Source organism: Piliocolobus tephrosceles, chromosome 13 (assembly GCF_002776525.5).
Source record: "Piliocolobus tephrosceles isolate RC106 chromosome 13, ASM277652v3, whole genome shotgun sequence".
Lineage (NCBI taxonomy): Eukaryota > Metazoa > Chordata > Mammalia > Primates > Cercopithecidae > Piliocolobus > Piliocolobus tephrosceles.
Window position 1 is genome coordinate 118,181,770 of NC_045446.1, and position 14,679 is coordinate 118,196,448.

At 32.9% G+C, this 14,679-nt stretch overlaps 1 protein-coding gene across 1 annotated transcript in view; it reads right to left on the reverse strand.

Annotated features, from left to right (window-relative positions):
• The window catches only part of ARHGAP32 (Rho GTPase activating protein 32), a 215,795-nt gene that overhangs the window by 160,966 nt on the left and 40,150 nt on the right, over window positions 1-14,679 (reverse strand). The window contains exons 3-4 of the mRNA XM_023208637.2: window positions 2,727-2,818; window positions 1,368-1,452 (exon numbers count right to left, since the gene is read on the reverse strand). Of these exons, the coding sequence (XP_023064405.2) occupies window positions 1,368-1,452; window positions 2,727-2,818 (177 nt within the window). The remainder of the gene's footprint in view (window positions 1-1,367; window positions 1,453-2,726; window positions 2,819-14,679) is intronic.

Sequence of the window (14,679 nt, forward strand, 5' to 3'; positions counted from 1 at the left end):
AAGAAAATTAGAATCTATGTTTGTGAACTAAGGCCAGTGCTTTTTCTATTTCATTATACAATGCTTACCAATAATAGCTTTGTTTTTATTTTAAATCAGATGCTTTAGAGATTTCCTAACCTTTCATATAATGTTAACATTTAAATATTCTTTGGTCTGGTTTTAGATCTCTAGCGTCCTATTTCTTTTCACTTTGCTAAAACTCCTTACAATGTTTACCACCTTCCAAAAGAGCTCATTCAATCTTGTAAAGATTAAAAAAAAAAAAAAAGCAAAATAAATTAAGTAGAAAATAGTTTAGCTAAATTGCAAGCTGAGTAAACTAAATCACTCAACAGATATATCAAATGCTTAACAGTCACAAAATGAAAAATGTACTCATTACTGTTTTCTTAATCAGCTCTTCCTGACCTAAGAAATTTATCATGATAACTGCAATTGCAAGAACATACACACTAATCAAACAAAATATCCTTTGTTTGATGTCACAGCATTATAAATCTCTAGTGCTATTTTAAACTGTCAATTTATTTGAAATAGAAATGTCCTTCCCTTTCATAAATCCTACAGATCAAATTCATCTCACTTGTTTATGAAATAAAATTACAAAAAGTAGCACACTGTGACACAAATCTATCATGTCTTATGAGTTTTATTCTGGACAGACGGTGGTCAGGGCAAGGACAGGAAGTGGACTACCTCTCCATGTTTTGTGTAGAAATCAAGACTTTTTTTTCTATTAGCCTATTTTGAAAAGACAATGTAAAGAGTGGCTTCTGTTCCCCTGGGAAAATATAATTTTTTAAATAACCACAATCTGGCTATTTTTTACGTTTTTAATAGTTTTTTCACATTAATACATATATAATGTACAAAGGACGTTAAGCTGCCAATGATATAAGAGCAAAGTATGTAGCTTGATGTCAAGTCAGATTCAATAATTTGTATGTAAATGCAAAGGCAGAAACAGTAGAAACATTTCTGAAAAAGAATAATAAAGTGAGAACACTTTAATCTACCAAGTATCAAAGTTCACAATTAATTAAGACAAGGTTACATAAGGTCAGAATAGAAAGTCACTACACAAAGCCACGAACATATGGACATGATACAGGAAAGCAGAGGGGACAGGACTGATTTTCCTTAACTGATACATGTTAGCATGATGATTACTTTTATACGTCAATATGACATCAAGTAGTTGTCAATAGAAGAGAAGAAAGATTTTATCTCAACCAATAAGACATCAATTTAAAAAAAACCACCTCAAAGTGTCATCTGTTAGAGACAGATATATAGATAAGCATATAGATATAAAGGCAGATGTCTAAATCTTAATTCAGGATATAAGAAATATTTCAATATACCTGTATGCTGCCAAACTCAACATTCTCATAATGGAAATGAGCACATTCAGCCATCTTCGGAAAGTGACCTTTGGTGAAGGGTAACCTGAAACACATGAAATAAATAAGAAACAAGATAGTGAAATAGTAAAAATTACTAAGTTTAAGGGGAAAATACAATGGATTTAAGAGCTCATGCAAGCAAAAATATTTAGTAAGCACATGCGCATGAGCCACACATATCCACACAAATCCTCTTAAAAATACACTGAATCAGATGAGTATTATATTTAGTGTACAGATCAAAACCAAAAATAAAAAAAGCATCACCGTATCTCCTAACGTTGACCCAAATCAATGTCCATAGAAAAACTGTTATTTTCAGCAAATGCTATGGAAACTGTGAACAGCCAGCTTCTAACCAGAGCAGCATTCCCAACACAAGGTACGAAACCAGGTTTTACCTGTGAATGTTGTCACAGCCCATCAGTCCTGGAGTGGTGGACCTGGACGCAGAATGAACATGTTTATCTTTGTCTTTCCTCTGCTTACACATGAAGCATGGCTACCTAACTCTACCAAGTGAAAAGATGGTTTTCCTGTTTAAAATTGATTAGCTTCAGGTACAGGATGAATAGCCCTTATTCGAAATGACACAGAGACCAGAAGAGTTTTGGATTTCAGAATTTTTCAGATTTTGGAATATTTGCTTATATCTATATCTGCTTATATCTTGGGGCTGGAACCCAAGTCTATACAAAAAATTCATTTATATTTCATATACATTTTATACACAGCCTGAAGGTAATGTTATACAACATTTTAAATAATTTTGTGCATGAAACAAAATTTTAACTACGAACACTCACGTAAGGTCAGGTGTGAAATTTTCCATTTGTGCTACCATGTTGGCACTCAAAAAGTTTCACATTTTGGAGCACTCTGGATTTCATAGCTTCAGATTAGGGATGCTCAACCTGTATTTCACTTAATAGTCAACTCTTGGCATCTACTTCATGCTCCTCAAAGGCAAACCTGAAATCTAATAATCTCATAACTCAGACAATAAAGCTGATATTTCTGAATGAATGAGAGCATGCACTAAGGGTACCAAGAATGACATGGTTAGATTGTTTCTATCAAACAACTGTAATATAACAGAAGATAACATAAGTTGCTTCAAAAACAAAAATAAAGTATATTTTAGATGAATGGATAATCTGTAGGCCTATTCCACTGCTGAGTCATAATTTAAGGATTAACAATTGCACAGTAACAGCATATTTTTGTAAAAAGTCTAAATAAAAGTTTTACGAGAACTAAAGAACTGATTTCCATTCATAGGAATTCATTTAGAACCCACTGTAAAGTTATACTCACTTTTTCACATGCTTAACCTTCATACTGGCTGTACTGCCACACGTCTTAAGAGTAAGATCTCCAGGAATCTCGGGAACATCTGCGCCTCTTGCCTTAAAAAATAAAGACAAAATATTTATGACTATTCCTTTAGTATTACACTTTTTTAAAAAGCAGGTTATGATTTATGTTAATAGTTCTGCTGACTTTTTACCTACAAAATATATCTTGGTTAAATAATCTTAAAATTATGATTTACTTGAGCTTTAATTATTAAGAATATAAATTATTCACCTGATTTAAATATTCAGCTTTACTGTATAAGGGAAATTTTTCTGTGAGAATAAGAATTTTCATGCTTTTGTAATCAGATTTCAAAACCAGCTATTATATATCTCAATATGAATTAAAATTTTCCCTGGAAGTTGTTGGAATAAAATAACCTTGGTTAAAATAATAAACATTAAAATGTAATATAAACATAGAAATTAAGAGATTAAAACATGTATTTCTCACACCAAAATCTGAACATGATATGTATATAATACTTCCAAATTACTCCTTAGTCTGTCATAGTTTTCACAGTGGTGAATTCTTAACTTCAGTGGATACAATCAGGTATATCATTTTTTAAAAAACAAAATGAAAAATCAAAAAGTTCTTAACACTCTGGACAAAATAAAAGTCAAATCCAAATATCTATCTTAAAAATAAATTTTGTGCTATAATACCTATGATTTATAATTTTAAAAAACTTAAGCTGAATTATGATAGCCCATGCCACATGACTCAACAGGCGAGAATAATGTGGGATAAGCAGTTAAAGTAAGTTGGGAGGAGAATCACAACCTTAACTTCTGTAATGTTTTCTTGTGAGAAAAAAAAAAAAAAAAAAAAAAGCCAGACAGTTTAGATACGTTTGTTTGTTTTTTTTTTTGTAAATAGGACTTTTCAAAGATATGAGGTAACAATGTATGAATTTATGAGAATGAAACATTGTTACATCATCACAGCCTGCTGGGTTCATTCTTTCTGTTTGAGGGTTTTTTGTTTTTTAGCAAATTTAACTATTTATAAGGGTTGATATTTCATCATCAAGCCTTCTTAGATGTATTTTTATTCCTTCTTATAGGTCTCCCAAAGAAAACAGAGTATTATTATATTCTTTAGTAATGAAACAGAACTCATTCCATCTTGCACAGCTATCATATGGATTCAATGAAACTTTTTATAAATATAACATCTTGTCTTATCTTTCCTCTATCTTGAAACAAAGTTACTTCATAATCCTAGGTATTATTTCATCAGTACTCATCATCCAAGTATACCCTATCACACTAGAAAAAAAAATTTAAGACTAAAATAAAAAGTATATTTTTAAAAAGGGAAAATGAGATAATATCCTAGAAAAAGAGTTGACAAACTTTTTCTTAAACAGCCAGCCGGTAAATACTTTAGGTTTGTGGGCCACATTATCTTTGCCACTATTCAATTCTGCTACTGTAGTGTAAAAGTAGCCACTTGTAAATGACCAAACACAGCCATGTTCCAAAAAAACTTGATTTGCAAAAACAGGCACCCAACAAGGTAAACTTCGCAAAGCCCTGTCCTACAAAGTTGGTGCTGTGGTGAAATAAATTATCATCCAGTTTTTATACTGTGTTGCCCAAATTGCCTCATCTTTCAAGAAGGTATTTAAAAAGCTTGGAGACACCATCTTTCTAGTCCATTTCACTTTCATTTAACATATTCACTAATTCAATAGTCTTCATTTTCTTTCACTTATAGAAAATAGAAAAACATTGACAAAGAAAGATATCTTATAATGAATAGATACATGAAAAGGTGGGCACAAAGAGACAACAGCACTCTAGACTCTAACAAAGATGGCAAAACAATCACGTACATGATACATCAGACTAATTATAATATCCTAGATGAATACAGTATTGAGTATTAAGAAATGAGTGAACAAGATATTTCTAAGGACAAAAAAGGAAATACAGTATTCTCCAATTGGTCATTCAACTGAAAGTACTTTTTCACGCAATATTCTGCAACAACCTGAATCATCTGGTTTTGCCATTTAAAAAAAAAAAGTGAAAGTGTGACAATACTCTTTCATCTTTTATGATGTTTGTGCACCAAAATTTACTTGACATAATAGGTTTGCCAAGCTTAAATTCTTATTAACATTTCTGATAAGGTGGCTTTTCACTATTCTGCATTGTTCATAAATTGACTTAAAAATATAAAAGAATAAAAAAGAATCCACTAGACTGAGTTAATAAATGGAGATGATGTAACTGGTAAACTGGAAATTGAAACGTTAGCTTTCTTTTGAAAACAAGCTCTATGTGCTAGCTAGGGAGGTCACTGTTCCTAAATACATCTAAAGAGAAAACAAGAAAACCTGCCCAGCCTATAATCCGCATGAGGGAGGAACATCATGTACCACACACCTCTGCAACCACAACTGACTGGGCTGTAGATGGAAACATGACCCAAAGGTAAATCCACAGGTTATGCAAAAGGGTCTGACAGGAAAATCTCTGCCTAAAAAGACAAAATGATAATAATTAGGCCAGTGAACCAAACAAGGGTCCAAAAAGCTTCAGAGGATTCACGAAAATATGTCTGAATCAATAGTTCAACTAGCTTGTGACCATGTATGTTCTGTCCAGCAATATTTACCCACAGCACAGAAAAGTTCCAGGAATATCCTAGGCTCTCAGTATATTTTTGTGAATGAACAAATACAATACACTTTAACATAACAAGGTTTTATCATTTACTCTTTTAAGATGAAGCCAGTAGAATTGAAAGGAAAATACTATACTATTATTCAATCACCTGATGAACTAAAATTTTCATCTACATATTTTAAAAATAAAATAAATTATCTTAAATTTCTATTGAGAGCACATACTTGAGTTATTTATTCTGTTGCTCCAAACCAAAGATTAAGGAAGTTCTTTTTTGGAAAATAGTTCAGTAACTGATATTCATTCATAAAAATAATTTTTCCTATTTTTTCATGTTATAATTATCACTTAATTATGCTTCCAAAATAGAATTTATAATATCATCAACACAGTAACAGCACCATTCATCAACAGAACATTCAAAAGACCTCAAAAGACAACTGAACTTATGTTCAGAAAAGCACACACCATTTACATTTAAACGCTCTATGTGTCTATCTCTAGCAATTAACTGGCATCCTAGAAAATTAGACCAAAAGATTAAGGAAATTTATGGATTCAATAACAATTTTTAACTCCTCACTCTTCCCTACTTGTTTACACTATATAATTCAACATGTTCATTATCCCTGCCTATACAACCTTATCCTCAAAATCCAATTCAAATCCACCTAGTCCATTTAATCCTATACTGATAATTTTGTCAAATGTTGATACTTTCCTTCATTAATCTTTCAAAGGATTTATCCTGTATATAGTATATTGGAGCATTTATCCTGTATACAGTATATTTCATTATATTTTTATTCATCTTTTAATGCAAACTGCCATGTAGTGTTCTCTAATAAAAGACTTTTCCATTCATCAAGAGGGTAAATTTCTTGAGCATGAAGCCAATGGAATAACATGCGTACATATTTTACTAACATTTGACATCCACAATCCCCATTACAACACTAAAATTTAGCATCCTTCAAGGAAAACAGTCAAAGAAACTGAGCATTGTTAACTACCCTAGAAAAGCACATAATGATTTTATCTCTGATTTTTAATTTCCCTAGATGACATTATTATCTATGAAAGTCTACAGTTAACAAAGAGTCATTTTAATAGCTCTAATTTTATGATTAAAAATACTTTACCCTTACTGTTGAATCACTACTGAAGATCACTGCTAAATGATCTTCCAGAGGGCCTGATCTAATTCACACTGCTACCAAGCATGCGTAAGAGTGCCTACTTTCTGACCACCTCACAAACATCAAATACTATTGAATCTTTTTACTTTTTTCATTCTGATAGGTACTTCTTTACCTTTGTTTTAAAATTAACAAGATAAAAGAATTGAACATAATTTCACATTTTGGTGGGTATGTAGTTATTATTGTGTGTAACACTGTTTTCATCTCATATTCTCTATCTTCAATTTTTTTTAATTAAGTTAAAGCTAGTCATATTTGTATGACATAATATGCCAAGATATTTAACAGCTTTCCATTAAAATTATAAACCTCGAAGTTGGAGGCCCTACTTAGACCTTCTAATTTCAAGACTTATTAAAAAGCAATACTCAGTAAGACAAAGTGCCACTAGAGTTAAGGAAAAACAAATGAATAAAATGTAATGCAGTCCAAAAAAGACCCACACGTATACAATAAAAGTTTATTTATGACAAAGGAGCCAATGCAATTCAAAAGAACAGCACTGTCAATAAATGGGAACAGCACAGTTTTTAAAAGTATGCAAAAATTAAGAATAAAACTTCAATCTTCTCTTAATATACAAAAATTAATTCAGGATGGAAATTCATTCAATATGAAAAATAATAAATCTTCTAAAAATAAACACAGAATAATAAATCTGAACTAAGTAACAAGAAGAAAAAAAAAACTATTCCTAAGAGAAAAAAATTAATACATTCAATGGCATCAAAATTACAAACAAGGAACTTATACTCAACATATATAAAGAACTTCTTGTAACAAAATAACTAATATTCCAATTTTTAAACTGGCAAAAAAAAAAAAAACCTCAACAGGTATTTCACAAAACAGAATACTTATAGTCAATAATCAAGCTACTCAGTGTCATTATTCATCAAGAAAATGTAAAATAAAACCGCAATGAAGTAACAGTGTACATCTGCCAAAAAGCCCAAATTAAAAATAAAATAGAATACCAGTGTTGGCAAAGATGCATTGCTGGTTAGAGTATACAACAGCATAACCATTTGGGAAATTGTTTGGTAATTAATTGGTAATTCCTACTAACCATACTCCATGATCCTATGACTACACTCCCAAATGTATATCCCCCTAAATTATTTCATATGTACAACAAAAACTTGCACATAAATATTAACAGAAGCTTATTCATAACCACTAAAAATAGAAACATTACGAATACAGAGTAGAATCAGTGAATAAATTATGGCATCTATATATATGCAATGGAATTCTATGATTGAAAATAATTATTAATATATTAAACAACACGAATAAATCCAACAGTTGTTACAGCACATGAAAGAAGACAGAAGAAAAAAAATCTTGCTGTATTATTACCTTTATATGAAGTTCAAGAAGAGGTAAAATTATTCATAGAAATAAGAACAGCGTTACATCTGGCTGGTGAGAAATATGAAAAAACCTTACTAAGAAATGCTTTATATCTCAGTGTGGGTGGTGGTTTCACAGAAGTACACAGGACATCAAATGGACAAACATTAGTGCATTTTACTCACTTGTGTGTGTGTGTTAAAATTAACAGTAAAAAGGTCAAGGGGAATTTTTATAGAACTTTAGCTGGTTCCACATTCGCCTGGAATAGTTATGATAACTATGGAAACAATGAGAAATGAGGGAATAATACTATTCCATAGTACTGAAAAAGAGTGATGTCTTTCAAACTCATTTTATAATACCAGTTAACACCAGATATGAAAACCACCCAAAGAAAACAGGAAAAGCAGCCTTGGAGAGCCAGAGAATGTGGGCAAAGTCTCCAATAAAAAAACCACCCAAAACCACTTTTAAGCAACCAGATCTCGTAAGAACTCACTCACTATGATGAAAACAGCAAGGGGGAAATCCTTCCCCATGATCCAATCACCTCCCACCAGGCCGCTCCTCCAACGTTGGGAATTACAATCTGACGTGAGATTTGGGTGGGCCCACAAATCCAAACCATATCACCAGTTGAGTATGGGTACTTAAGAGCCTCAGTGAAAACCCATTTTTGAGTAGAGAAACAATAAAGCAAGACCCTACTGTATAAAGGCTGTGGGGACAACCCTTGGTATTATTTTCTCTTTTCTTCCATTACTTAGACCCGACAGCAGCCCAAATCAGGAAAAATGGTGCAAAGCAAGACTTTTTTGTTTTTAATTTTTATTTTTATTTTAAGTTCTGGGGTACATGTGCAGCATGTGCAGGTTTGTTACAGAGGTAAACATTTGCCATGTGGTTTGCTGCACCTATCAACCCATCACCTTGGTGTTAAGCCTACCATGCATTAGCTATTTTTGCTAATGCTCACTGCAAGAGTTTTTAAACTCTTAAGAGAACTTTATCTTTCCCACCAAAGAAAACAGGAAAAGCAGTCTTGGAGAGCCAGAGAATGTGGGCAAAGTCCCCAATAAAAAAACAGCAGGCTGGGCACAGTAGCTTATGCCTGTAATCCCAGGACTTTGGGAGGCCAAGGCAAGAGGATCGCTTGAATCCAGGAGTTTTGAGGCCAGCCTGAGCAACAGAGGGAGACCCCATCTCTATAGAAAAATGTAAATGTTAGCCAGGCATGGTGGCATGTGCCTGTAGTCACAGCTACTCAGTGCGCTGAGGTGGGAGGATTGTTTGAGCCTAAGGTTAAGGCTGCAGAAAGCCATGAGCGATGCCACTGCACTCCAGCCTGAGCAACAGAGCAAGATCCAGGCCAAAAAAAAAAAAAAAAAAAAGGCAAGGTAAGACCACAGTGATCCCCTCATGAAACTGAACTGATGTTGAAACCACCACCTATAAAAATCTAGATGAAACTTCAATCTGAACTCAGCCAGGCTGATGTCTAATAAAGCACAAATAAGAGGATTTCAATAAGGAGTCAGTCTCACAGCATAATATTCAGAATGTCCGTGACATAATTAAAAAATACTAGCTATATCAAAAACCAGACAAGTATGAGCTATTTCCAAAGGAAAATACAACCTAGAAATGTCAAATCTGACATGAAACAGATTGGCCTAATCAGACAAATACTTTAAAACAGGTATTATAAACACACTGAATTAGATTTTGGAACCAATGGAAAGACTGAAATACTCTTACAAAAAATAAAAATAAAAACTATTAAAAAAAACCCAAATATAATTTTTAGAACAGAGAAATGTAGCATCTCAAAAAAATACTGGCTTAGCATAATAAAATACCCTGAGACTGGGTAATTTACAAAGAAAAGGGGTTTAGTTGGTTCACGGTTCCACAGGCTTTAGGAAGCATGACTGGCGAGGCCTCAGGAAACTTACAATCATAGTGGAAGGCAAAGAGGAAGGAGGCACGTCTTACACGTTTAGAGCCAGGGGAAGAGTGAGCAGGAGCAAGAGTGACAGAGAAAAGATTCAGTGAACCTGACAACAGACAAAAAATATGCAATCTGAAGATAGTTAATTTTTTTAAAAGACTGACAAAATATGAACAGACCTATAGATAGCTAAGGGACAATATCAAAAGATCTAATACTCATGTCTTTGAAGTCTCTGAAGGTGAGAAAAAACACACTAGTACAGGGAAAAAATGAAATTTCTGAAACCATTACAAATTTATTGAAAGATATATATGTACAGATTCAAGATCACAGAAAACAAAACACGTAACATCAAAGAAAACTACAAATCAAAACATCATAATCAAGCTGTTGAAAACCAAATATAAAGGAAGCATTCTGACCGCATCCAGAAACAAAAAAAATACATTATATATTGGCATAGAGTAATAAGGATTTAAATGACTGTGGATTTCTCATCAGAAACCAGGAGACAGTGGAGCAATGTCTATGCAATTCAGAAAGAACTCTCAACCCAGAAATCTGCGTCAAGTGACAATATCCTTCAGAAATGATGTAGAAATAAGAACATACTAAGATAAGAGAAAACTAAGAGAATCTGTCACCAGTAGATAGGCTCTAAAAGAAATGCTAAAAGAAGCTCTTCAGGTAGAAGGAAAATAACTCAGGTTAACTGAAATTTGGCCCTTCTGGCAAGAAGGAAGAACAGAAATGGTGAATAATTAGGTAAATATAACAGATTATTAATCTCCACTTAAATGCTTTAAAATATACGTGCCAGTTGAAAGCACAAATTATAAAACTGTCTGATGAAAGTTTATGTGATCTATATAAAATCTATAACATAAGGATGGTAGATAGGGGAACCTAGATGGTGGTAGGATTTCTACATTCTACTTGAAGTATAACATAATAATTTTAAGTATAATATGAAAAGTTAGTAAACTGGAACCAAGAGTATGTAAAAAAGATAAAACACTATGATCAAGCAGAACATCCCAAGACTGTAGGGGGAAAAATAATCATATAGTCATCTCTGTGGCAGTACAAACACCTGAAAAAATTCCAAACCCTATTCATTAAAAAAAAAAAAAAAATCAGCACACCAAAAAATAAAGAGGACATTCCTTAATGTGAGTTCTAAGAAAAGTATCCAGAAAGAAACTAAAGGTCTATAGTACTTAATGATGAAATATTTAAAGTTTCAAATTTGATATCAAGAACAAGAGAAGGATGTATGTACCACATCTATTCATCATTATTCTGGAGTGCCTCACCAGCACAATCAGGAAAGTAAAAGAAATAAAAGATAGTGCACATGTGAAATCTGAAAGAATTCACAAACTCCGAATTAATCAAAGAATGTGTCAACGTCTCTCGGCATAGAGTAAATACACAAAAATTGACTAGATTTGAAACATATTGGCAATAAACATGTGGAATATAAAATTGTAAAGCCAACTGTAAAATTCCAACTACAATAGCATTGAAGAAAACATCAAATACCTAGGAACGTATCTAATAAAAAATGTGAAAGACGTTGCTATGTTCTGAACATCTGTGTTCCATCAAAATGTGTATATTAAAACCTAACCCCCAAGGTGATGGTATTAAGAGGTCAGGCCTCTGGGAGGCGATTATGTCATGATGGCTCTGCCCTCATGAATGGAATTAGTGCCCTTATAAAAGAGGCATGAGTTGTGGGAGCCTGTTTTGTGTTCCACCCTGTGAGAACACATAAAAGGTGCCACTTCTAAGAAAGAAACCCTCACCAGACACCGAATCTGCTGGACTGATCTTGGACTTCCCAGCCTCCAAAACTATGAGCAGTAAATTTCTATTGTCTATAAATTACCAAGTCTAAGGTATTTTGTTATAGCAGCCAGAACAGATTAAGACAGAATTCTACACTAAAAACTACAAACATTGTTCAAAAATTAAAGACAATCTAAATAGATACATTTATACATGCACATGTGCCTCATTTGCATAATTAGAAGATACAATAATGTCAAGGTGTCAATTCTTCCCCAATATTATCTGTAGACTTATCTGCAGAAATTGGGAAATTAATTCTAAAAATGTATATAGAAATGCAAAAGACACAGAAGTACCAAGATAAGAAGGGCAAAGCTGGAAGACACTACCTATCAGATATCAAGTTTTACTGTAAAAGTATAACAACTAAGACAGTGTGGTATTTGGTCTAAGTCTAGAAAAATGGACCAAAAGATCACAACAGAGAATTCAGACAGCAGCCAACGATATGGTTATGTGACTCATGACAAAGGCACCACTGCAATTAAGTTGGAAAAAAGATGGCCATTTCAATAACTGTACTAAGTCAATCTGATTTCTACATGAATAAAAATGAATGCTGGCCAGGCATGGTGGCTCACGCCTGTAATCCCAGCACTCTGGGAGGCCAAGGTGGGCGGATCATGAGGTCAGGAGATCGACACCATCCTGGCTAACACAGTGAAACCCTGTCTCTACTAAAAATACAAAAAATTAGCCAGGTGTGGTGACAGGCGCCTGTAGTCCCAGCTACTTGGGGGACTGAGGCAGGAGAATGGCGAGAACCCAGGAGGCGGAGCTTGCAGTGAGCCAAGATCGTGCCACTGCACTCCAGCCTGGGACAGAGCGAGACTCCATCTCAAAAATAATAATAATAATCATAATCATCATCATCATAATAATAAAAGAATCTTGACCCAAACCTCACATCATGCACAAAAAAATCAATTTTAAATAGTTCACAGACCCAAACATAAAAAGTAAACATGTTCTTCTACAAAGTACCTTCATGACATTGGGATGGGCAAAGATTTCCTAAAAGGACGCACACAGAAAAAGCAATTATTCTGACACCCTACAAAATTTAATAAAGTGGACTTCACTAAAGCTAAGCATTTCTGATTACCAAATGATAAAATTAAGCATTCAAAAAGATAAGTCAGAGTCTAAAAGAAGAAATTGGAAGATATGTCTCAGATAAATGACTAGTGCCCATAATAGATAAAGAACTACTAAACATTAACTTAAAAAAAGACAACCTAACAGAAGAAAAGGGCAAAACTTGAATAAGCACATTACAAAAGAGGATATCTCGGGGTCAATAAGAATATGAAATGGCGCCAAACATAAATAATCATCATAGAAATAAAGCCCCCAATAAGATTCTACTACACACATAACAGAACCCAAGCACAAAAACTACATATTGCAGGATTTCACATATAAAAACAATGGTTACCTTTGGTAGGAAAGATAATGACTGAGAGATACTCAAGGGAGATTTCTGAATTTCAGGAAAAGTTCCATGTTTAAATCTGGGTGTTGGTCACATAAGCAGAAAACATAAGCAAAAAGTCATAAAGCTGTAAGATAAGATCATGACTTCTCTGTATGTAAGATATACCTAAATAATGAAGTAAATAAAATTAAATAGGAAAAAGAGACAATAGCAAGAAAGTAGAAAATTACAGGCTAATCTTATTAAACACAAATGCAAAAAAATAAGCTAAATAGAATAATAAATCAAATCTATCATTGTGTTAAAAACATACATCATAAGTGAATTAAGTCTGTTTCAAGAATGCAAGGATGGTTTAATAGAACATCTATTATTATCATTAAGTCTTTAGTTACAATTAAAATGAGGAAGAAACATTAGATTATTGCAACAGATAATAGAAAATTGTCTGATAAAACTCAATACCCATTCACAATAAGAACTACCTAGCAGGACTTCTGGTTCACAGTAGTAGATTGAAAACATATTTACCTCTGCTCTCTCTTACATCTCACCAAACTAACACTGATTTTTTAAAACCATTTTCTTCTTATACTAACAAAAGTATAAAATGCCATATGCATCCATAGGTATAAGGTTATTCTCTGCATGATTATTTCTAGTAACTAAAGGGTGAAAAAAACCTAGATGTCCATTGAAAGAAAACAGTTGAATACACTATACTGCATCCACACAATGGAATAGTCACAGCTATAAAAGGAATGAGGAATATTTCAATTTATTGCTATGAAGTAGTCATCAGCACATATGAACTGAAAAAAAAAGCAGGGTACAAAAACAGATTACCTTTAACTAAAAGACTGTAAATATAATATATATATATATATGTGTGTGTGTGTGTGTGTGTGTGTGTTTTCTTACACTTAAAACAATGGGAAGATAAACTAAAAACTAATTTAGATGCTTACCTAGAAGGCAACAAAGAGATAGGGATGGAAGATTTTTGTGAATGTCTCAGTTTTGTAGTTCAGATTTTGGGGTCATGTAAGTGTTTTAAGTATTTGTAAAATTAAATTAAATTAAATTAAAATGGCATTAAAGGGCAATCCCTAAGATCAAGAAACAACAAAAACAAATGACCTTAATTATAAGTTGGTGTCTTAAGCACACAGAGAGGAATTACCTCAAATGACAGTGAAGAAAAGTACTAATAATATATTCCTAGTGGGATATGTCATAAAGATGAAAGGAAACAAAATGTTTGGGAATACTGACATTATTATTCTGAAACTATTAAAAGTAGAAGATTAAGCAAACAAACAGTTATTAATGTCACTAAAAACTAAGGTTTTAAGCATAAGAGATACAAATTTGAAATTGAAGAAATTAAGTAGAAATCCATATTCATTTCTTTTTTGAGGGTGTGTGTCTGTGTGTTTAAATAAGGCAGCTAGAATGA